The sequence below is a fragment of the Arvicanthis niloticus genome, chromosome 23, assembly GCF_011762505.2.
Source record: "Arvicanthis niloticus isolate mArvNil1 chromosome 23, mArvNil1.pat.X, whole genome shotgun sequence".
Lineage (NCBI taxonomy): Eukaryota > Metazoa > Chordata > Mammalia > Rodentia > Muridae > Arvicanthis > Arvicanthis niloticus.
Window position 1 is genome coordinate 7,477,209 of NC_133430.1, and position 24,860 is coordinate 7,502,068.

A 24,860-nucleotide genomic window follows, 5' to 3' on the forward strand; every position below is an offset into this window, starting at 1 on the left:
CCCTATCTTCATATAAGGTCACATCCTCAGGTTCTGGAGCTTAGGGTTCAACATATAAATAATAAATTTGATGATGCCAGGCACACCACATCACCCCATGCTGTTTGGAGATAGGTTAAGTCAGACAGACGTCATCAGCACCACCTCCAGGATGCCCTCCAGCTAATCACTTCTTCAGTAAGAATAAGTCTTAGGTTCCCTAGGTGGAACTACCAATCTAAGCCCAAGAGGTGCCCAGGTGAACCTTTCCCCTCAGCCCAGCCTGGCCTGCCTATTGGCTTCCTCTCAGGAGACTACACTGGGCTCAGGGACCTACCCATCACCACAGAGTCAACTGGAGAGACCAAGACTATCTCCAAGTCACATGAGAGTCTTGGGATCTTCAGGTTCAAATTGCCTGAAGTCTAGCTTCAGATGTCCAAGCAGGGAGACTCTGGTCTCTTTCCGATCTCTGTCTCTATCCTGCCTCATAAATCTAATACCCAGAACCAGGAGAATTATCCCTGAGCCTCTGCTAAAGTCTCAGGCGCTCTTAACCACTGAGCCATCTCTCCAGCCTTAATTTGTCTACTTTTTATGTGCACGAGTGATTTGCCTACATGTATGTCTGTGCTTTCTTGGTGTCATATCCTCTGGGAAAGAAATTACAGACGGTTGTGAGCCACCATGTGAGTGCTGGGAACCGGGCTTAGTCCTGTGGAAGAGCAGATGGTGCACTTAACCGCTGAGCCGACACTTCGATTCCAAGTTGGCTGGCCTTGAACTTTCTATGTACTTTAGGATGACCTTAAATTCCTGCTTCTGCTTTCATCTCCCAAGTGTTGGGACTACAGGATGTGCCATCACACCAAGCAGCTTCTTCTATTTTTCCATGCTGCTTTCCCTTGGCTTTTTCAGTAAAATCCCAGCGGAAAAGTCCCAGCATAGTCTAAGAGAAGCCCAGGCACTAGGGCAGTCAAATTGAGGTCAGCTGAGGGTCGTGCAGGGGGCAGCTAAGAGGGAGAGGCATAGCTAGGACACCGAACTTTACCTCTAGCTCCCCACGACCTTGGGAAAGGCATCTTTGTCTCTAAGCCTTATTTACTCTTAGGATTGTTACTGGGATGCTGTTACTGGGATGCTGTGAGTTCATCTCACCTGAGGACCTGGCTTCTAGGTAGGCAAGAGCAGGAAGGACCCTCCACAGATGTTTGCCTGTCTAAGGGTCTTTTTTGCCCAGGATGCTAAGGGGCGCAGATTGGAACCCATTCTAAGACTAGGAAGGCGGAGTTCACCCTCTGTTCCTGGCAGCTGTGGTGTCTGGAGGGAGTGGGGTCGGAGTGGGTCCACACTCTCTCTGAGGCCAATTTGCAGCCTGCTGGTGGATCTAAGCACCAGACGGTGGCGTCTGCCGTTTTATGTACTAACCCCGGCGGGCGCTAGGGGGAGCCGCAGGGAGATTTTAGGCCTCCTATGTGCTAAGGAGGGGCTGGGCTGGGCTGGGCTGGGCTGGGCTGCTAAGTGGGTGTGGCGTCCGCTCTGGCTCCACCCAGGCTCTGTCCCACTGTTTGGGGAGGAGTGGGCAGAGATCCGACTCTCCATGCCCCCTCTAGCTCTCGAACCTTTGGAACGGGCCATTACTACTCTGGGGCTACCCTGGTAGACCACGGAGAAAGCCTGGGCTTGGGTCCCAGGCAGGACACCCCCACACACACAAGGACCCTGGACTTGTCTTCTGTTGGAACCCTGTTTCATTGGGCGTAATTGTGCCGGGGAGAGAGGTGGCGCAATTCCACGTTCTGCTCTGCGTCCCGATGTGAACAGCACTTCCTGCCAAAGGTCAGCCCCTGGAGGATCCCCACACTCCCTCCCCATTTCCTAGTCTCACTGCCCTTGCTCAAAACCCACAAGAAGGGCTGGGGACAGGGCGGTTCTAGCACAACAACACTTCTAACCCGTGAACCCGGGAAGGACCTATGGAGACATCCTGGACCCAGAGCACCCACGGTTTTAAATTTAAAGCAGACTTCCAGACGAACTTCCACACCTCTCCTCCCACCTCTGGCGTTTGGGGGCCAGGCTATATTTAGAAGGAAGGCGGGCTGGAGAAGTTGCTTTATTCATTATGGAGGTTAGCAAGGAGGCCAGGAGAGAACAGAAGGCCTGTGTCTCCCACAGCCCTACCAGTTCACCCATGGTGGGGCCTCAGCCTGAGGGCTTTGTGGAGCTAACCTTATGGAAACTTCCTAGTGGCTAGGCCCTGAACTTCCTCAGGCTTGGCCAAAAGGGGGTGGGGGGAGGGCAGTACACCTTAAGAGGGAGCCCTAGGCACGGTCAGCTTTTCTCCCGAAGCCCTGATGACAAGACCATCCATCATTCAAGGTAAGAGGAGGAGCTTGCCCACCCAAGGTCACATATAGGTACTGTAGCCAGCTTGAGGGTGCCTCCATAGCCTTGGGCAAAATTGGTCCAGGGCACCTCATTTTGAACCTAAATTTCCCCATCTGTAAAATGGAGCTTTTGCAAGGAATTAATAAAGTCTGGGCTGGAAGAAGAACCCTCACCTCAGGTACCACCCTGGTGCCCTATTGTACACAGGATGCAGGACCAGGAAGAGTGGCCATAGGCAGTCTAGGTGAGGAAGAGTAGAGAGAGGGTCCCTAGGCAGACACAGTGTAAATAGCCTTCTGGCCCTACCCAGCCCGCCATTCCCAACCCGGGCTGAGCGCCAAGCACCAAGTGCTTACCATCCGGCACTCTGACTTGCCCAGCCTAGGAGAGACTAGAATGCCACTGGTAGAGGCAAACTTGTGCCCAGCAGCTCAAATGCCCACCAAGGTGCCCATAGCCACCAGGAAGGATGCCTTTATTTCTGCATCAAACCACTGAACAAAGAGGGTTATATTCCAGATCTGGGCCATGGAGCACAAAGGCAGGGACCAGGGTCCTGGCCACACCTAGCCAGACAGGAAGCTTGGTGAGTTGGGTTTCCTGGGTGGGCCCAGCCTTTTCTGTGAATCAGCCAGTCATCCTGGGATGGAGGTCCTCTCAGTGGTCAGAGAGCAGAGCCTGCCCTACCCGTATCTGTTACTGGACCAGGGAATGCCTGGTGCTCAGAGCTGACACCCTCAGTGATGTCGGCGTCTGCTTCCGTCTCTGGTGCTCCGGGTGGACTTGGGGAAGGAGCTGGAAACAAGCAAAGAAACAAACGCAAAAACTAAACATAACACCAAAGAAATTATCATCATAATTTCTTTTATCATAATAATCATAATTATCATAATTTATAATCTTTTATCATAATCATAATCTTTTATCATAATTTATCATAATAATCACAGCTCATCATCAAATATTGGTGATGAGCTGTGGCTGGATTGATCCTGGGGGAATCTAAGGGGAGCCTTTGGCAGAAGTCTGGATCAATTAACCACTTCTTCCCCAGGGCTGATTGGAAGGAGGGGATGATCACACCCTTGTTTCGGGGAGAGAAGGAGAATGAAGCCCAGCTCAGGAAGCAGAAGCAGCCCTCCACCACCCTGCCCCGTGCTTCAGGGAAAGGTACGGCAGAGAGAATGTAGCAGCCGGAGGGGCTCCCCACAGCCCACACCTCAGTGGTTACCTGTCTCTGATGCTGGCCTGAGAGAGCTTTGAACAGAAATGGGGGCCATGGGTATAGACCCCTTCAGGGCCGAGCTGCATAAAGACTATTATAAGGACTACCCCAGAGGCTGAGGTCTGGGGAGAGGAAGAAGGTTTGCGTGGTTCTGAGCAACCGTCATGGTAGCTGAACTCAGTGCCTCACAAGAACAGAGACCCTCCACGGGCTTCTGGGAATAAAGATTCCCAGGGTACAGCTCAGCCCTCATGCCTGTAGCTTTCAGTGACTTATGAGCCACTCTGGGGGCTCTGAGGACTGACCACTCCTGTCCCACCTTTTTCTTGAAGCTCTAGTCTTTCACCCTGGCACCTACTGCCAAGCCTTGAGGAACCCCTCTTCCCAAATGAGCTCCCGTACCCTGGCCCTCTAGGTCCTTGTGGGCAATGTAAGTTCTTCAAGTCAGGGAAGGAGGGAGAACAGATAGCAGACTGGGCAGTAGGAGAGTGACTGTGCCCCTCTCAGGGGCCAGGCCTGGAGTCACAGGTGTGCATTAAGGGGACAGATACAGCTGGGAGGAAGGGCAGTAGCCGGAGGAGTGGGTGAAGGTGAGGCAGAGTCCAGGCCCTGGGCAGATGCTCTAGGTGCTGGGGTGTGATCTAGTGAAGGGGTCCCACGCCTACTGCAAACAGACAGGAAGTGGGTGCTATCCTCTCACCAGCAGCAGCCTGGATCTGAGGGGTGCCCCTCTGGATACCCTCGGGTGGCCAGCGCAGCTCCCCACTTTCCACAGTTTCCGCTTCAGTGGGTTCCACCACAATAGAAGGCAGTCGCTGACAGAGCCGAGGGCCCTTCTCCCGGACACCTACTGCAGCCTATAGAGAGAGTGGGGAAGGATCAGGGTAATACTGGGCCATGGACTGCTGGCATTGCTGGCTCTGCCTCTTCTGCCCTCTGTCCTGCTCTACTAGGAAGGCCAAGAACAGGCAGAGTGAACAGTCCTGTCTTGTCCCACCACTGGGGAATAGGCACCCGGGAACACCGTAGGACTCACCTGGACTTAGACCCAAAGAAGCCCATTTTACAGACAGAACCTAAGATGGTAGAGACCAGTTTCTCAGTAGGAAGCCCAGGAGTGAGCACTCCAGCTGCTTCCTGTACCTGGAAGCCAGCACAGTTCCTTTTTGGGGCTTCCCTGCTGGGTCCTTGGCCTCCTCCCTCCACTTGGCAGGCCAAGGAGCTAGGAAGATGTTGCCATGGCAATCAGAGCTGGCTCTCCCTCATTGTTCAGTGCCCACACGCCCTCTGGGTGCCCTCAGCAACTCCACCTCCCATTCAAGGCTTTTCAAGGCCGAGGCTGCCTCACACAGCTCCATCCCTCGGTCCCTGAGGTCCTGACTTGTCTGCACTGCCCCACCTCTGTGACCTCCTGAAGTTCTGGAAAAGATGGCTACCTAGTGTATGTGCCTTCCCACAGTGGCCCACAGTCCACCAGGAAGGTAGGCACAGAGCAGGCATACTGTTACACTGCCTCTGAATGGTTGCTTAGAACCAAGGGACACTGGTTTCCCACACACACTTCCACACTCTACCCAGGACCCTGTTAGCCAAGTACTGCAGGTAACCCTGAGGTGTGAGAACAGGTGTCACCAGGCTGGGCCATCTATGGATTGGAAAAACAAAGGACTTCAGAAGACAGCAGAGGAGGGACTGCATCCTGCCCCCACAGCTGGACCCCCTGAGGCTGACACTCTGCTGGCCTTGCCAAGCCAGGCCTCCTTCCCCATCCTGGCTCTTTCCCCTACATGCTAGTCTACTTCTGTTCCTGAGTCACTAGTTCGGTCTGGAGGGCACCCACTATGGTACGCTGGCCACGCCAGCAGACCATCAGAGGAGCTGCACCCATGAGCCCAGAGTCTGGGCCACTCTTCCTACACTGGCTCTGTTGACCTCAGGCTGCTTTCTGTGACCCTGCCTCTCTGTGCAGGACTAGAGCCTCAGTTTATTTTACTTCTGAAACAGTGTCTCATACCTCAGACTGTCCTGAAACCCACTAAGTAACCAAGGCTGGTCTTGATCCTCTGACCCACTCTCTAGACTGCTGAGATTTCAGAGGTGTGTCAGTGCACCCTACTACAGATTTGAACATCTTGCTGCATCAACATCCCTGACCCCTCCAAAAATCTCAGGGTACCTTAAAATTATATTACCCTACAGGGAGCATGATGTGATCCTGTGCTTGGGGAGTAAGCTTTGGTGTCCTGAGGTTCAGAAGAAGGGCTAAGTAAACCAGGGCAGTTCGTTGTCAATTGCTTTATCCACCAAATTTCTACAGAAATAGCAAATCCCTCTCCACATGGAAGGGTAAACTGAGGCTGGCAGAGATGAGAAGCATATTGAAGTCACAGGCCAGAGCTTGAGGCTGGCTCCCTCCTGTCTCCTGCCCCTTCAGTCACTTACCTTCCCTGCTGGGCCTCTGGGGCCCTCGGTGGGGCTCTCTGGTGCAGCTGACTGTGGGGCACTCATGCTGCTGCTACACAAAGACAAGAGTAAAAATGAGGCATTTACTGCAGCCAGTGCTGGTGTCCTCCTCCTCCTCCTCCTCTTCCTCCTCTTCCCCTCTCCTCTTCCTCCCCCTCCTCCTCCTCCTCCTCCTCCCCTCTCCTCTTCCTTCTCTTCCTCCTCCTCCTCTTCCTTCTCTTCCTCCTCCTCCTCCTTTACTTCCTCCTCCTCCTCCAGGAACCCTGCCCACCTCAGCCTAGCCAGGCCCAGTACCCACAGCTTCGGGCTGATCTCAAGAGCACAGGACAGCTGCCATACAGTGCCCAGGACTGTAGTGAATGTGGCAAGACAGGGAGAGATTGACCTGGGCTTTGAGAGCCAAGAAGACTTCCTGGAGGAAGGTCAGCTGGCCTGAGGCCTCCCTAAGGGAAGGACAGCAGGCAGTTTGGGCTGCAAGAGATTCGTGTGTTGGGGCAATGGACAGCAAGCAGAGAACACAGCAGACCTGGGGACCCAAACAGGTTTGCGTCAGGAGGCTGGGAGTGCCTAGGACTGAGTCTGAGCCAGCCAGAGGCCAAGGTGCCCCATTCCTGCCCAAGAACACCCCTTCACCCACAGACCCTCAGGCCATGCCCTGAGGGAAGCTGACATCTTGCCTGCATATATATGGCCATGTCTACCCAAGCCAGGCACAGTTTGGGGAGGCTGGGTCAGCTTCCACAGTGAGGGAAAAAAATCCCTGCCAGAAATCATAGGCCCACCGTCAGAATTCCCCCCCAGCACTGCAGCAGGGTGGTGGTGGAGTGTAGGGTAGAGGAATGTGGGGTTGGGTGGCGGGGTTCTTGGGGCCTAGCTCATGCCAGAGCAAGAAATGAGTGGGGTTTAACAGGCATTGGCAGATTTTAGACACACAGCCCAGGGCCACAGGCCTATGCTTTGGAAGGAGACTGGGCCAAGGTGAAGCACTGAGCAGCAGGGCAGAATGGCTGAGACACCCTGCTGGGAGGCAGATAGGAACCCTGGGCCTCCACAAGATCAGCTGCTAGTCTGGAAAATAAGGGTCCTTCTACCAAATGTCCACCTTAGTCCGCTCAAGTTCCAGAGTCCTAAGGAAGTCTAGAAGGGTGACACACCCTGTGATGGGCATCCCCCTGGCAGTAGGCAGCCATGTCATCCCAGTGGTCCTCTGTCCCAGAACCCATGAGATCCCCTGTGGACCGCTCCCAGCTCTGAGACCCCCTAGGTTCCTGCCTACCTCCAGAGTTTTGGGAACCTCCCGGAACAGAGACCCAAAGAGATGTCTCAGAGACATTCGAAAATGAGGGAGGGAGAGTGGCCACAGAGGCCATGCAAAGAGGTGACAGCGTTGAAGAGTGAAGGGAGAAGGAGGAAGAGAGCAGGAGAGTCCCAGGGAAAATCTGAGGAGCCAAGATAGCAACGATGGGGCAAGTGCCCACAGGCTGCCTTGCCTAGTACCCGAAGCTTCCGCTGCGAGAGCCCCCCACACCTCTATCCGCTCAGGGGTGCAGAGGGCCAGGTGTTGTGGACGGCAGGCGGTAGAGGCACGCTTGATCCAGAGCCCCCCTCCCACGCTCCCGCATTCGGTTCCCGGGGGGGGGGACCCACACCCGTCCCTTCCTCGGGGCGCTCCCAGTAACTCCTTACCGCACTTGCCCTCCTCCCCACCCCTGGCTGCCAAAGTGCACCTCGGAGGCACGGAACCCTGCGGGCGAGGGTCGGGAGGGGGGCGTTGTGCCTTCTGCACATTCACCGACACTCACCGCTGGCGCTTGCGGGGACTCCACGCTGGCTCCGGAGCTCGCCTCCCTCGGTCCTCCTCTGAGCTCTCCGCCCACACACGCGCTCACAGCCGGCCCCTCATTCACACTCCCGCCCTCTCCTCTGCAGGGCCGCTGGAAGGACCTGGCCTCCACCTCCCTAGACACCACCCTACCCCAGAACCTGGTCTTGGCCACTTCAGACCTCCTCCCCCAATCCCCAGGTTAGAGTGTGAGGTGTGGCATTGTGTGGCGCCAGATGCCAGATGCGGTCGGTCGGTCGGAAGAGGATTTTCTCCAACCGGGCTACTGAGGGAGGAAATGATACGAAGTGGGGCAGGTTGGAGGATTGTCCCGCATTCTGTCTCCCATATTGATCCCCAGGCCCATTCTCTACCCCAGGACAGTTGGTCTGGTGAACAACTCTGTCACCCAAGGCCGTAGTGCCACATCCCCACACGCATAATCCACACAATTCTCCTTCTAAGATCCGGCCGTGGGCTCTCTGTTCCTCTCAGACCTGCAACCAATACCCGCATCCAGGTATCCGATCACCATGTTCCCAACCGTTCAGCAACCCAACCTCCGTTCAGTGGTCAGTCTACCATTACCTTCCAGCGAGCAGCCACCGTTCCCTATGTACCACCCAGTCACCATCTGATGTCTTACACGCACCCACTACCTACACACAGCCATTCTACACACACACCCACTACCTACCCACGGCCATTCTGCATACACACCCACTACCTACCCACGGCCATTCTACACACACACCCACTACCTACCCACGGCCATTCTGCACACATCCCCACATATTTACCCTAGTATTTCATCTAGCATCTACCCCTCACTAGTCACCCGGCCACCTAGAGTGGCCATCCAGCCATCTTCTTTCCAATAGTCCTAGCCTGAGTACCAACAAACATCTATTAACTGTTGACACCCTATCACTATACCCCACCCAACTACTATGTCCACATCCATGAAACACACATTGTCTTAGTTAGGGGTTTACTGCTGTGAACAGACACCATGACCAAGGCAACTCTTATAAGGTCAACATTTAATTGGGACTGGCTTACAGATTCAGAGGTTCAGTCCATTATCATCAAGGTGGGAGCATGGCAGCATCTAGGCAGGCGTGGTGCAGGAGGAGCTAAGAATTCTTTTTCTCTATCTGAAGGCTGCTGGCAGAATTCTGACTTCCAGGTAGCTAGGACAAGTGTATTAAAGCCCACACCCACAAGGCCACACCTACTCCAACAAGGCCACACCTACTCCAACAAGGCCACACCTACTCCAACAAGGCCACACCTACTCCAACAAGGCCACACCTCCCAACAGTGCCACTCCCCGGGCCAAGCATAACAAACCATCACACACATGTGACAGACGTTCTTTTACCGCCCGCTCATTGTCTCTCCAGAATTACCCAGCATGTAACTAGTTTCCATCAACTAACAGCTTCATGCAGTCATTCACAATTTACATAACTTCAACTGCCAATACATTGTCTGCTTTCTACCTGTGTCGCTGAGCTGTTTGCTAACCTCTATCCATCAGTCACAAGTATTTCAGTTTCAGTTATCAGTCTTCATCCATATTTATTCAAACCGCACTCCACCACCATCCATCCACCCACTGACCTTGTTCTCACCTATCAGATGTCGATCTGTTCAATATCCTTCTCACGACATCCACCCACCCATTATCGCCATAATTCACTATTCTATCCAAGTCTATCCAAGCGTCCAAGCACTTATCCACTTTTCTATCCTAGAAAATGCCAATGAGTGTCACTTTATGCCTTGGACCACCAGCCACCCGACCAAACTGGCTCTTGGCGGTTGGGGATGAGGTGGCATGAAACCAACAGCTCGGGGTCCTGGGGCAGGTGAGAACCCTGCGGCAAGCTTCTTCATTAATTCTCGGGGAGCGCCCTTTATACCCTCCACCCTCGTCCCATTGGTCCCAAGCAAATGTGTCCTCCAAGTGACGGTTCCTGATTGGCTGTATGTGTCACCAATCTCTAGGCGCTCAGGGTAGTCTTCCATTTGGTCCTCATGCAGAAGTTGCCTCTGCGGCTGTGTGACCCCCGGTGTTTATGTGGAGGTAGCAGCTGCCACTTTGTCAGTGAGGCCTGCTGTTCCTCCTACAAATGAGTTCTACCTCTGTGTCCAGCATTGCTCTAGGCACTGGGGATGGAGACACAGCACTGAGCACCCACCCACCACTGTTTGCCCCCACACACCGCCCCGACTGAAATCTCCCGCCCAGCCGGCTGGGCAGCGCCAACGCCACATCCTCATCTAGTGTTCTCGCCTGACGTCCTCCTTCAATGGTCTCTCACTATCCGCTTGCCCTTGACCCACTTACTAGTCACCACGTACTGCCTTCCAGTCGGCTCCTGTCTCCTCACTACCTACCCCCTCCACCCGTCAACATTCATGGATCTATTTTCCAAGGATTAGGCATCTACCATTTACCCTTTCTCTGTTCGTTCGCCACGTGACCTCATCTGCAGTCCCAGACCCCGCCCACTCCGGCTTCTGTCTACAGACCCCGCCCACTCTCCGGCTTCTGTCTACACTCAATGATTATCCATCCATCCAGTTAGCAACCATTTGACTGCCATTTAGGATGGCTACTCTTGGTTGTAAACTTAACAGAATCTGAATCCACTGAGAGACAAGCACATCTGTGAGGGTTTGTCTTAAAAGCAGCTTTTTATTTAAAAAAAAAAAAAAAAAAATCCGCCGGGGCGGTGGTGGCGCACGCCTTTAATCCCAGCACTTGGGAGGCAGAGGCAGGCGGATTTCTGAGTTCGAGGCCAGCCTGGTCTACAGAGTGAGTTCCAGGACAGCCAGGGCTACACAGAGAAACCCTGTCTCAAAAAAAAAAAAAAAAAAAAAAAAAAAAAAAAAAAAAAAAAAAAATCCACCCTAGTGCACGCTGTGCTTTTTGGTGGTAGCTCAGATACAAGGAGGTTCTAGGGGGAAAGCTTTCGTGTGAGCACCTTCACGGCCCAGTGGTGAACTCCTCTACTTTGCTGCTGCTAAGGGTGTGGCTGTTGTCATTTTCGCTGACATCAGAACCTGGCTTCTTCAGTATTGAAGGCCAGTGGCTCCCCAGGAATTCTCCAGGCCTTCAGTACCAGATTAGGGCCGCTGGGGAACCCAGCCTCATGGAGTGAACAGATATCAGTTTCTGTCCTCTCTTTTGTGACAGTAACCATTGTTGGACTACCCACTGTATCAGGTAAATATATATATATATATATATATATATATATATATATATATATATATATATATCTCCAGTTTCCAGTACCTCTTGTGTGAAGATAAAAATTGTTGGACCACCACTGTATCAGATAATATATATGTATATGATGTATATGTATGTGTATGCATGCGTATATGATATATCTATGTGTGTATGTATATGTATGTATATTCATATGAATATGTATGTGTATATGTGTGTATCTGTATGTGTATGTATATATATGTGTGTATGTGCACGTGCATGTGTATATATGTATGTATACAAATGTGTATGTATATGTATGTATATATGTATATGCATGTATGTGTATGTATATTTATATATGTGTGTATGTATGTGTGTATATATGTATATATGTGTGTATGTATGTATGTGCATGTGTATATATATTCATTCTCATGACCCACTCATCTTCCACCAGACGACATTCTCCTGTCCGTCACTCAGGATCGATCTATCCATCAATCCTGCGCCCATCAACTTCCCACTTAATCTATTTGAATTGACCCATCATAACCAACGTACTAATTATCCTCAGTCCGTCCACGTCTGCCTCACCTGTCACCCGCTGTCCACCTGCTGTCTATGGACTTATTCGCTACATACTGGCTGACTTCATCCCTGTCCAGCCCATCCCCCCAACAATCTACAGTTCATCTATTCATCCCCACTCAGCTACCCTCCTTATACAGGCACTTCTTCCTTCTTCCATCCATCCACCATGGTAGCACAGCCACCTGCCTTGTTTCCAACAGCTGCCTAAGCACTGTGCAAATCATCCTACATCATTCTACATTGTATCCAGTGTTCATCTTTCCACTCAATATCCAGCCACATAGTAATTCGCTGATCCAGCCTCCTTCTATGCAGTCATCTGTGGTCCTTCCATTACTGATCACATACATCAGCAACCACTTTTGCCTCTCTCTTTACACCTCTTATTTCCATAGTTTATCCTTTTTGTTACTTATCATTCTTTTCTCTATTTATTCATAACCCAAATCTTTACTTATTGAACATATATAATATATACGGGGCTGAAGAGATGGCTCAGCAGTTAAAAGCATTTGCTGTTCTTGCAGAGGACCCAGGTTCAATTCCGAGCACCCATATGGTGGCTTGGCTCACAATGGACCTTAACTCCAGCTCTGGGGGATCCAACACCTTCTTCTGTCCTCTGAGGACACCAGGCATGCCCATGGTGCACAGACATACATTCAAGCAAAACCCTTGTACACATAAAACAAATAAACCTCTAAGAAAAAATTCAATATAAATAATAAACATTCATTGTTCAGTGCTGGTTTCCGAAATCATGAAGATAAATATCAATCAATCTAAATTTATGGTGTGATGATCCAAAAATAGCCACAAATCACCGAGAGGAGTGTTGGCATAAAAAAGGCACATTTAGGGGCTGGAGAGACGGCTCAATGGGAGCAGGTACCTCTCTTCTTGCAAAGGACCCCAGTTCTGGTACCAAAAGGGGCCCGTCAGGTGGGACATGACCTCTTGTAACTTCAGCTCTGGGGGAGTCGGACACCTCCTGACCTCCACAGAAACTCACGCTCATGTGCACACCGCCACATATGCACACATGTGGTTATACATAAAAATAAGTCTTTAAAGATGTGCTTTACACTGATGTAAATTTTAGGGCCTCCATCTCTTGGGTATGGGACAGGTGAAGCACACTGGCCAAGTTCCAGGGGAGGAGGAGGGGGTGAGAGGAGTCTGTAGAGGTGTGACCTGCACCTGTGACTGCGTGCTGGGAGACCTGGTGCTCTGACCAGAAGGGAAAAGACTGTGGCAGAGATCCTGCAGAGTGAGACTTAGGGATCAGACCCTGATGTGGAGACATCAAAGGGCTCCACCAGAGCTTTAGGGAGAACAGTTTTTAGAAACCTATACACTCACGCCCCTCCACTCCAGGCACAGGAACCCAAAGGTTGGAACTAAAGGGTCACATGCCAGATGATAGGTTGCCAGGGTCACTGGCCACTGCGTGGCTTCAGCTGAAACACAACCTCACAGCAGGAAACACTCTGCAGACACACCCCTCCCATGACTCCATCCTCCCCCATCCTCCTTCCCACCTGGGCAGAAGCTGCTCTCCTTGCTTATTAGTGCGGGTGTAACTGCCAACTGCCACCTAAGGTGTCAGCTGTCATCCAAGGTGTTAGCTAACAAGAGACTTGCAGCTGCTGGGGCTTGGTCCTGCTAGAGCTCTCTGGAAATGCTCAGGGCCTTGAGGTGTGTGCTATGCTGTAAGGGATGGGGGCAGGGAGTGTCTGTGAAGACAAGGCAGAGCCCTGGGCTTCCTACAAAGTCACCTTGGGGCCTAGCTTTCCTTTAGTCTCCAATTCTAGGGCTTTCCTGCTCCCACTTGGGGCCTTCTCCACAGAGAAAGGCAAAGCTGATATGACAGCAGAGGTTTGTGTAGGGCTGTGTGTGCATCCGAGGGAACCCGTGTCAGTCCCTGAGCTTCCCTGACAATGCCAACGGAGTGGCACCACCAAAGGTGAGAACTAAGCTCCTCTGACATCCTCTGACTTCTCTGAGACTGGTGGGAAAACTGTGAAAACTGCGGGTGTTTGTAGGCTTTCTTTGGGCCTGGATGGTTTGCTCTTGTCGCCCTCTGGTGGCCACTTGGCTAAAACACAGCTATACTCGGGATAATCACTGACAAAAATACAAGGCATTGTATTATTATTATTATTATTATTATTATCATTATTTTATTTTTATTTTTATTTTATTGTATTGATATGGAATGTTTTTACTGGACCCTATAAAACCTACAGTCCTGCATTCTGTCCTCATATACTGATGCGAATATATATATATTCCATCATATATATGATGCGAAGACAGGTCCAGGACTGACAGTTAACTCCTGTACCTCAGGGTGACCACAAGAAGAAAGTCTGGCGGAGCTAGGATTTTCAACTCTCCAGCCAGGAATTACTAGCTGACTGTAGAAAGTTTCTGACACTAGAGTTCTGAACTTAAAAACAAACTACTTTAATCAGAGAAACCTACCAAGAGGCAGCCCCAGAGGTTAAGGAGCAGATGTTTCCCAGGGCACGGAACAGGGTGTGTGAGACACCGAGAGCCTGGAACCCTCACATCAGACCCATGGTGCCTGCTGGGGGTGGGAACAATCTTCCCTCCCTATGACAGTGGAGTGGGCACTGTGAAGTCAGACACACCTGCACCTGACACAGGACTGGGCCCCACCTTGGAATGGCTGAATGTGGAGCCTGGGGTAAAGGGTCACCTCCAGGCTCCAGGGTGGCAGCTAAGCCAAGGACTCTCCTGCTGCTGGCTTCAGCAAGAAGCCTGGAAAAGAATCAGGCCAGCCCATTCTCTCCTCCCTACTGCCCCCATTCCATCCACCCACAGTCCACACATGGCCACCCAAGGCCACCAAGCAGAGGTGCCTATTCTGTCTCCAGGTGAAGGTCAGGTGAACCTTTTTGCTGTCCCCCATCCCAACCCATCCTGATGGGTTGGCTGGACTGACTCATGATGGAATGGTATGAGCTTTACCCCCAGAACTTTCTTTAAATAGTATTTTATTTATTTATGTGTATGTCTTCTTGGAGTGTGCAGAGGCCAGAAGAGGGTGCTGGACCCTTTGGAGCTGGAGTTGTGAGTGTTTACAGGATGCCTGGCTCACGACTTGTTAGACATATGTTGGGATTTGAACTCTGGTTCTCATGACTGTGCTTCAAGTGCTCTTAACCACTGAGCCATCTTCCCAGCCTCCACAGTGTTCTCTGAGAACACTGCCCTGGGCAGTGACTGCCAGCCTGCAGCTGGGAAGTCCCCTCCGTCAGCCCTACTAAATGGCAGCTTATGTCCACAGAGGCTGGGGCAGTCTCTAGAGTCTATCTTAAATAAATGAACAGTAATTATTTTAAAATGTGTGCAGTTTATGCATGTTTGTATAATATAGGAATATTCTGGAAGAATACTCTAAAATTCTGGCCAACCTGACAGTATAGTATTTCCTGTGTGGCGGGCTTTGTCTCTAGCTAGAATGTATCAGATGGTTTCCCTTAATCATGAAACCCAGTGAGGACAACATGTTGTGAGGAAAAAATTAAGCATAACAGGTGGGAAAACCTATCTGGGGTCCCAGAGCCCAATGAGAGATTGAGTTTGGGTTGGAGTGGGTGGATGTCTTGCTCTGTTAGTGTCCAGTCTGTCTTTTAAAAATGGGTGTGACTGTCTGTTTTAGTTAGGGTTTTACTGCTGTGAGCAGACACCATGACCAAGGCAAGTCGTATAAAGGACAACATTTAATCGGGGCTGGCTTACAGGTTCAGAGTTCAGTCCATTATCATCAAGGGGGAAGCATGGCAGCATCCAGGCAGGCATGGTGCAGGAGGAGCTGAGAGTTCTACACCTTCATCTGAAGTCCACTAGGAGAATATTGGCTTCCAGGCAGCTAAGGTGAAGGGCTTTCTTAAGCCCACATCCACAGTGACACACCTACCCCAACAGGTCCACCCTTCCAAATAGTGCCACTCCCTGGGCCAAGCATATACAAACCAGCACACAATCCCTTTCATTAAGTAGAGACTGCTCAGCCACACCTTAACAGAGGTGGAGGACCTCCCAGCAGTGCTAAGGGTGGAAGCTGTTAACTCCCAGAGAGGGTGGGTGAGTAGCTTGTCAGAGTGACCAGCTAGGAAAGCTGAACTTGAGTTGTCCAGGCCATTTCTGCTTACCAGGAGAGCTATGGCATTCTCCCTTTCTATGAGCCAGAGCAGACACCAGACCCGGCCACTATCACAGCCTGGGGTTGAACTGATTCTTCTCCTTGACATAGTTTGCACTGTAAAAGCCCCCACTTGAAATTCCCTGCACACCTTAGAGGCAAAGCCTGTGACCAAAGTCAGTCAGGTAGGGAATACTGCCCCTCCCTGTCCCAGGAAGGACCTATGGTGGGGGCAGCGCAAAGCCACTTCTGCCTTGGTCTTGTCTCCTGCTGAGAGGTGGGGTCCTCCAGGCCCCGGCATCCCACAGGAACCATGAAAAACAGATGCCCATAGTGTGACTGACGTGCTATCGGGATTTATGCTTCAGAGGCCCGAGCACACACTCCCCTAACAGGGCCAGCTTCCCTGCCCCTCCCCTCCTCACAGGTGACTCATTAGTCTGGGCCATCATTTCTCCAGAAGTCTGTTCTGCAACCCACTGCAGCACCATCGGATAGCACCCATCACAGCGTTCACTCTAGATGTGGGCATTCTAAACATGTTGACATGGATGTGGTCACCATGTTGACATTGATGTGGCCACCATGCTGACATGGATGTGGTCACCAGGTTGACAAGGATGTGGTCACCACACCCACGACATCTTTTCAGTTATCTTCAAGCCCTGTAACACGTCCTGATTAGTTTTGCTGTCAACTGATACACCTGGGAAGAGGGAAGCCGAACTGAAGGATTGCTCCGTTCGGTTGGCCGGTGGTTACGTCTGTGGAGCATGTTCTTTTGTTCTCTCTCTGTGTGGCCCTGGCTGTCATGGAGCTTGTTCTGTAGACCAGACTGGCCTCAAACTCAGAGATCCACCTGCCTTTGCCTCTTGGGTGCTAGGATTAAAGACGTGTGCCACCACACATGGCCCACGGAGGGGATTTTCTTGATTAAGGATTAATATAGGAGGGCCAAACCTACTGCAGGTGGTGTCACCCCTGGGCAAGTTGGCTCTAAGTTGTTTATGTAAGCAAACTGAGCAGCCAGAGAGCAGCATTCTTCCATGGCTTCTGTTTCAGTTCCTGCCTTGAGCTCCTGCCCTGACTTCCCTCCATGATAAACTAATCTGAGACTTGTGAGATGTTGTAAAAACTTTTTTCTTCTAGGTTGGTTCTGGCCAATGTTTCTTTCTTCGTTTTAGACTTACTTATTTTTACTTTATGTGTATGGGTTTTTTACTTACATGTGTATATGTACAGCATATGCTTGCCTGGATGCACACAGAAGGCAGAAGAGGGAGTCAAATCCTTCATTTATCGGTGTTGTAAACCTTGTGAGTGCTGGGAATCAAATCCAGGTCCTTCAGATGAGGAGCCAGTGCTCGTAACTGCTGAGCTATCTCTCCAGCTCCTGACATCGTAGAAGTCGAACTAGAACAGGCAGTGACTGCCTCCATTCACTGAGAACATGGGAAACAACCTGCTAACCCTCGCCCCTGTGGAACAATGTCCAGCCCTGGCCAGTCCCTGTGACACTCCCTCTGTTCTCACTTGGGCCTGGAGTGATGCTCTGGTTAGGACCCTGGAGCATGATGTAAAGACGTTAGGCCAGCAGAAGTGTGGGTTCAAAGATCATGGGGCCTGGCCCTCCTGTCACTCGCTTCGGTACTTGGACCCATGAAGTGAAGACGCCTCTTCTTTTTCACCGTGTACCGCACACCACCTCCATGACATACTGTGTTGCCACACGCCTAAAGCACCAAGTGACCTTGGCTGAGTCCCCTAAAGCCATGATCTACAGTCAGCCTCTCCCTCTCTGAAGTCAACCATCTGAGGTTCTTTGCCACACCAAGGTTTGCTAATGAGCACAGGTAGAAAGGTGGAGGAAGGTGTGTGTTCACAGGGAGACAGAGGAGCTCTGGAGGGAAGCTGTACCAGAGCCTGTTGGCTCAGGCAATAAGCTGGAAGGTCAAGGTTCTCAGTCTGAATCTACCAAAGGATCCCTGACCTCCCCACAGGACTCTGGGTTAGTAGATTTAGGGTCTACACTTAACAAGTTCCCGGGTACTGCTGATGGTCCCATAGGAGACCACACTGAGTGGGTGGCCAGAAGACAAGGATGCTCTCATCCTGTCCTTCCTGGATCTCAGAGTTCATATCACAGGAAGTCTGAGCCAGCCTTGTATCCTTTGGGGACTCTCAGGCCTCTCCTAGACACACAAGCTTAGATAAAGGTCCTGCTCCTCCGCCTCCTCCTATGTGCTCCGAGCGGACTGCTTGTCCCTCTGAGACTCATCCCTTATCCACACTGTGTGGAGGAGGAGGCTGTGTGCCAGTCAGAGAGAGCCTATGAGGCCAGAGATTAGCCTCATTGAGAAGAAACCATCCTGCAGCTCTGGAGGAAGGTGAGCCCATGGACTAGGCTGCCTGAACTCCAGACCAGCCATGGCTTTCCCTCTCCAAACCTCAGTTTGCTCTTTGATAGTGAGGCAGGCCTTCCCTCCTCCCTTTGGTTCTCATGCAGGTTGAGGTGGAGCCTGCAAAGCATCGAGCTCATGGTGTTTGCAGCCAGGGATGGAAATCCTTGACCTAAATGCAGCCTCAGAACTCCCATCATCCCCCAAGAGAGTGGGAGCTATGGAAGGTTTCAGAGCAAGGTCGGGAGGCAGCCAGCAGTAACTTCTCTGAAGATGCTGCTGACTGTTAGTGGAAATGGTCAGGCTGCCAGGGTGTGTGTGCAGTCAGGCTGTGTTGGTCAGCATCTTTTGTTCCTGTCTTGTCCTTGTTACTGTCACCGGCTGCCCTATGTGACTCTAGGACTATCTTGTGTGGACTGTGCCCACTGTGGCTACAGATTGCAACTGTGAGTTTCCAGGAGCATCACAGACTGTTGCAGAAACCTCTTTCCCTTGTCAAGGAGGAGCTGGGGGCCTCCTCGGTGAGCCCTCACACAGCCCGGAAGTGTCCAGGGTGGGCAGCCTCCAGGATTGCTGGGCTTGTGCTGTTAGATGCCAGAAACCTTGCTGGCTGCAGTGAGCTTTCCCAGGAGATATGAGAAAGGGTATAGAGGGGGCAGTCTAAACCAGTAGCAACTGGTAACATGTTTGCAGAGGACAACTTAGTTCAAATCCCAAACAACTGGGTGTCTAAATCCTGGGGAGGGGCTGCCAGCCCGAGACTTCCTCACCCAGAAGAAGTGAAGGTAGCAGAAACTGGGATCCAGAAGCAGAGGGTCACCTCCTCTTTACCTCTTAGACATTGGCAGGTGCCGATGACAAGGAAGAAGCCTGGAGGATAAATGCCTTTCTTGTCCCCTTTTTCCCTCTAGATGCCCATCAAACCCTACATTACTGAACCAGATAGCTGGCCCAGACAGGGTGGTACCCACACAGGCACCTTCACAGGTGGAGCAGCTAGAGAGGGTAAGATGAGCCTGGGTGTGACAACTATGCTACCAACAGCTTCTTCCTGCACCACCCATGTGGTCCCTACCTCTAACCCTCTGGCATAGAGCTCTCTGTAAATTGATCTTTCTGGAAGAGGCTTGTCTGATGGTGCCAGTTGTTCCATGCTGGGACCTTGTCTGACAGGGATGTTTGATGCCCCATGAAGACTCACTGGTAAACGCTAATCTGAGCCTGTCCCCTGCGTGACTCCTTTTCCCCAGCTAACTGGTGGGGTTTCCCAAACAGACTTTCTGCCTTTGCAGACTATGTGTTTGGTCCTAGCTACTATGATATTGGCTCACTGCCTCCACGCCTCTGCACCACCACACTGCACTGCTGAACGAAGAAGAGGTATTCAGAGGTCCCCATTTCTAAACCTGACATATCAAGCAACACTGTAGGTTCTCCCTGCACCCCCCCCCCTCGAAGCTCCCTGCCTTTTTGCAAAAACTTCACATAAATGTTACACGGGCATTTCTTTGTGTCTGATCATAGCTGGTGCTCCTGAACTTCAGGCTTCAATGTGGTCAGCTGGGGTGTTGACAAGAAGGCCAGACACCTTCAGGAAGAGCTGTGGTCCAGAGAGTTTGGCAAAGGACACTTTAGGAGTGTCACTGCCAGGATCTCAGAAGTTTGGGGACCCACCAGGTATGGGAAGAAAGAAGCCCTTCTTACTGGGTAATGTCTGTCTGTTCTTGTCCATGCCTTCATCGTTCACACATCTGCACCTGTCCTATACAGGGGCTCTTCTGGCTCTACCCTACAGTGGCACTGTCAGTGTAGGAGAGAGACCTCCCTCCTCCCTGTTTGCCAAGCATTTCTTTACCCTCCAGGTCCACTGTGCCTTTCCTCACAGTCAGCCCTTCCTTGGATCTATCTGTTTTGTTTTGGTTTAGTTTTTGAGACAGGGTTTCTCTGCCTAGACCTGGCTGTCCTGGAACTTGCTCTGTAGACCAGGCTGGACTTGAACTCTCAGAGATCTACCTGAGGCATGTGTCACTACCACCCTGTTCATATTTACTTCTTTATGCCATGCTTGTGGTTTGGTCCCTTGGCTGCAACGTACCTTATACCCAGACAGGATTTCAGGAGCAAATGTTCCATAGCCTTGGTTTGGTTAGAAGAATTACTTTGCACTGTTTTGGGGGGCTATATGGAATTCTATGTCCCCCCTTTCCCTCCCCCTCCCCCTCCCCCTCCTCTGTGTATTGTTATTGTTGTTATTTGTTTATTTTTGATATCCTGGGACAGTTTTTGTCACCCAGGCTGGCCTAGAACTTTATATATAACTAAGAATGACCATGAACTTCTGTATTTCTGTTTTTCAAGTTGAATTCGTTACTTTTCTATTGCTGTGATAAAACACCATGACCAAGGAAACTTACAGAAGGAAGAGTTCATTGGTGCTTAAGGCTCCCATAAGCTAGGAGTCCATCAGTGTGAAGTCCCAGCAGCAGGAGCGGGAACCTTGAATCACAAGCATGAAGCAGAGAAGAACAGACTGGGCCAGGCACTAGTGAGATCCTTTTCCCTGTAAGACTGTATCACTTTAGCCTGCTCCAAAAGGTGCCACCAACTGGGGACCAAAACATTCAAATGCCCAAGACTGTGGGAGACATTTCTCATTCAAACTGCCACGTGATGCTGGGATTACGAGTGTGTACCACCAGGCCTGGCTAGAATTCCACCTCCTGACTATCCTGTCCATCTACCTATATGGACACTTGGGCTTTCGTTTTTCCAAAGACAATAAATGTACATGTGCTTGGGTCAGCCCAGCAGTGGTCACACTATGTAGGAGAACCGACAAGGCCATACAAATGCCTGTTTACCAGGGTGTGGGCAGGAGGTCAGGAAGGATGAGATGGGCCAACTGCTGGGTCCCACTACAGGTCACATGGGGTGGCTGGATGGAGGGTTGTCATAGTCTGAGAGAGGAGCTCCTGGGGAAGGGCCTAGACTGAAGCTGTACTGTCATCTACCGGGAAAAACATCCCTTATGTCTTACTGGACACTCACTGAATCTAGTGTGAAGTGGAAACCTAAGCGTTCTTTGCAAAGTTGATTGAATGGTGTTTTGCTGGGGCAAACACGAGAAGGGGCATTTAGCTGAAGTGGACAGAGGTGAAAGACTAAGGCAGACTCGTGAAAGAACATTTAGCTGAAGCAGACACAGGTGAAAGGATGTTCTGCTAAAGCAAGCACATGAAAAGACAGATGATGAAGGATTCTTGTATTGGTCCGCCTTACATTTTGTAGTTGGGCTGCATTTGTCGGGACTCCATAGAGAGAAACACACCAAAAAGCTTCTGGTGCTGTGCTGCAGTTTCTTGCTGCTCTTTCAGACTCGGGTGATTGGCAGAGTGATGTCAGCTGAGACATGATGCGTGAGTTGAGGCAAGACACGTGGTGAGACAAGACCCGTGGAGGACATGTGATGTTTGGAGGGTACAGACAGGACTCGAAGGACAGTGATGGAAGCTGAGCCTGCTTGCTTACAGATCTAGCTGTGCAACGGTTGTTGGCCTCAAGCCTTTGCTGATCTTCACTTCCCTGGGAGACGCACAGCTAAGAACTTCTCCTGGTGTCCCTTCATCCCTCTGGGTCCCTCCTGAGACCTCGCTGTCTCTGCTAGGTAGTGCCACCACTGCTGATTCGTGTTTGCTATCCGAGTCTACCGAACTGGACTACTGGTGTATTCTGTAAAGTGTTTGCCAGTGGATTAAGCTACCGCTGCTGACCTGTGAACTGAACTGCCGATTTCCAGACAACACAGACGGGAGTTGTTCCAAAGAACCTTTCTAAACAGGCCCGCTTCCCTCCCAACCCCCCATATCCTTTCTTTCCCACCACCTCTGGTGGGTGGTGGGCTACAAGGGAGGTTAAACTGTTTAAGAACCATCATTAAAAATAGGTTTTGAAAAAATTAAAGTTACACTAGAGTTTCCCTGAATAGCCCCACTTTGGATGGAGTTTAAGATGGAGTTTAGGATCTCTAGAGGCAAGGCAAACCACTTAGCCCTGTGCCTTTCAGCCTTCTCCCTTGTCCTGTAGAGGAAAACATGTTCTTAACTCCAACGGCCACAGACTTGACTATCAGTCTCTGGTGACTGTGACAAGCCCAAAGGCTTGGCATCATCATGAGTCTTTGCACAAGGTGTGTACAAGTGGGTGGAACTGCCCAGCAGGAAGCAAGCCTCAGACTCAGCTGCCACAGCGCCTGCCCTGTCTCCCTGTGGGGCTCGCTAGCAGCTCTTCTCCTCAGCATTGAAGGGCTGAGTAGAGAACTGTTGTTCATTGAGGACCTGACCCCTGCCAGGGCCCATTTCTAACGAGCACTCTTCCTTTTCTGCAGTAAGAATTATTAACAAGAAGTGTTAGGTGTGCCTCCCTGAAATTCCCAGATCTGCCCAAGAGTCCCCTCATCCCCACCCCTGCCTGACTGGCCCGGTGAACTCACAGTCTTCCTGGTGGTTGAGGTTGAGGGTCTTAGGCCTGTCGGTTTGGTGGGGCAGGGAGGGCGGGGAGGGCTGGCGGGGGAGGGGCAGCCTCGGCTGTAATCCTGTAATCCATCTGGACTGTGACACAAGGTGACTGAGCTTCCTGAAGGAAACATTCCTCTCTTGGACACTAGCCCAAGGTCACAGGAAGGAAAGCAAAATTCCTGTGTTAGCTGGTGTTAAGGAGGAGGGCGTCCTCCGCTGCTGGGTTCCTGGACTCTTGGGGAATGGCACCACGCGCACGCACTGCCTTCTGGGGAGGAATAGACCACACCCCGCAGGATGGGCCCGGCGGTGAGGCATGTGGTAGTCAGGGGATTTCATGGGCATGAGCCTTCTACCACACTTCCTTCTCCATAAAATGAATCCTACAGCTCGCAGTGATGTTGTGTGCGTTGCTATGGTGATAGATAAATAAAGCATTTTCCAAGCCCAAAAATGGTGGTGCTAGTAGCGATGTGGCTGGAAACGCAAGTCATTGCCTGAAATACAGACAGCAAATCACTGTCCTCTCCGTAATGGACGGAGTCTGACATCGGTAACGTGGAGAACAGTCTCAGATGAGCATAGCATGGGGCCCCGTTGATGAAGTCTGGGCTGTGTGCCATGATGGAAGCCATGCCAGTCTGGGTGAGGGGAGTTTGTGGCCTCCATCCTTGTTTTTCTCAAGCGTGCCTTGGGTCCTTTGAACAGCACTGTGGCAGGGGATGAGAGACAGACAGCTGGTGTCTTCAGAAGCGCCATCCTGTCCGTGTGAATTCTGAGAGCCTCCTCCCCATTAAACCTTGCTTTGCAAATCTTCATTCTCACAGGCTGGCATTTTATGCCTATGCTGATAACTACATACAGATTTCCCTTCCCCCTCCCCAATGGGGGGCACCTTTCAAAGTCTCTGATTGGCTGGACAACACCTAGTTATGAATCAACATGGAGTTTTGCCTTCTGGGAGAATTTCTCCTCAATATTGTCTTTTAGGAACTCACCTCATTGTGTCCAGCCATCACTGGCTGGCTGAAACCATCACCCCACCCCCACTCCCCAGAGAGTAATCCTTATTCCAGGCCCATCCTGTGTTGACTGACCATGAGGTCATAGCTGTAAAGTGAGAGGATTTTGCAAAACAGGAGCAAATACCAAGGGCATCATGCTACCTAGTCATGACATCCACACGTTCCTTCCGGATATATCTGGGTCCAGTGTCATTTCACAGCGGAATGCTGTTGTGCATACTTGGTTTTGTGATATTGTGGCTAGCATCTATTTTTTTGATGGACAGATAAGTCGGGTTGAATAGTTTCTTGGTATCCATGGCCAAGCAGTCACCTTTATTAACCCAGTAGCAGGCTTGTGGGAGCCTTTGAAATGAAGAACTCTCATAGATAGAAGAAACGGATTTAGTCCAGAGCCCTGGAGTGTGCAGTGTGCTGATTCTCTAACCAGGCCTGGTTCTGCATGCCTCTGAGTGCCCTTCCCACTTTGTGTGTGTGCATACACATGTAAACATGCGTGTGGAGGTCAGAGGAAGCCTGGGTCCTGGAGTGTCATTTCTCAGCAGCTATCTGAGAAATTTTGTTCTTTTAAAGACATGGTTGCCTGGCAGTGGTGGTGCACACCTTTAATCCTAGCACTTGGGAGGCAGAGGCAGGCGGATTTCTGAGTTCAAAACCAGCCTGGTCTACAGAGTGAGTTCCAGAACAGCCAGAGCTACACTGAAAAACCCTGTCTCCGGGGTGGAGGGAAGACATGGTCTATCACTGGCCTGGAACTCACAGAAGTAGCCTAGGCTAGCGGCAGTGGAGTCTAAGGCTCCTGTCTCTGCCTTTCTCTGGTGCTGAATTCTAGGATGAATGCACCTCCTTGTGTTTGCGAACACACCACCAACTGAGCTGTCTGCATAACCCCAGGTTTTCAAAACATGCTGGGTCATGAGGCTGAAGTAACAGGCAACCTCCACAAAGCCTGTCCCGGGTCTCCCACCAGTTGTTGTGGTTTCCACCCAAAATTGGCAGTCTTTGTGTATGGCCAGCAAATGAATCAGAGAAGACCATGCAGCAA

At 51.1% G+C, this 24,860-nt stretch overlaps 1 protein-coding gene and 1 long non-coding RNA gene across 3 annotated transcripts; one reads left to right on the forward strand and one right to left on the reverse strand.

The window, feature by feature from the left end:
- The first annotated feature begins 1,540 nt into the window (after positions 1-1,540).
- Positions 1,541-22,444, forward strand: LOC143436751 (uncharacterized). The gene is made up of 5 exons (XR_013106559.1): positions 1,541-1,818; positions 3,425-3,540; positions 19,188-19,281; positions 19,801-19,953; positions 20,635-22,444. It is a non-coding gene; the product is annotated as an uncharacterized LOC143436751 (long non-coding RNA).
- Positions 2,819-7,951, reverse strand: Lbhd2 (LBH domain containing 2). 2 transcript variants are annotated; one of them, XM_076921105.1, is made up of 5 exons: positions 7,861-7,951; positions 6,444-6,584; positions 6,038-6,110; positions 4,296-4,452; positions 2,819-3,165 (listed from the first exon to the last, which is right to left on the reverse strand). In XM_076921105.1, exons 3-5 carry the CDS (start codon positions 6,101-6,103, stop codon positions 3,035-3,037), a joined length of 354 nt encoding a protein of 117 aa, XP_076777220.1. In that variant the 5' UTR covers positions 6,104-6,110; positions 6,444-6,584; positions 7,861-7,951; the 3' UTR covers positions 2,819-3,034. The 2 variants fall into 2 exon arrangements, with proteins under 2 accessions (XP_076777220.1, XP_076777219.1); XM_076921104.1 differs by lacking the exon at positions 6,444-6,584 and having other exon boundaries at positions 7,861-7,933.
- Positions 22,445-24,860: the final 2,416 nt, after the last annotated feature.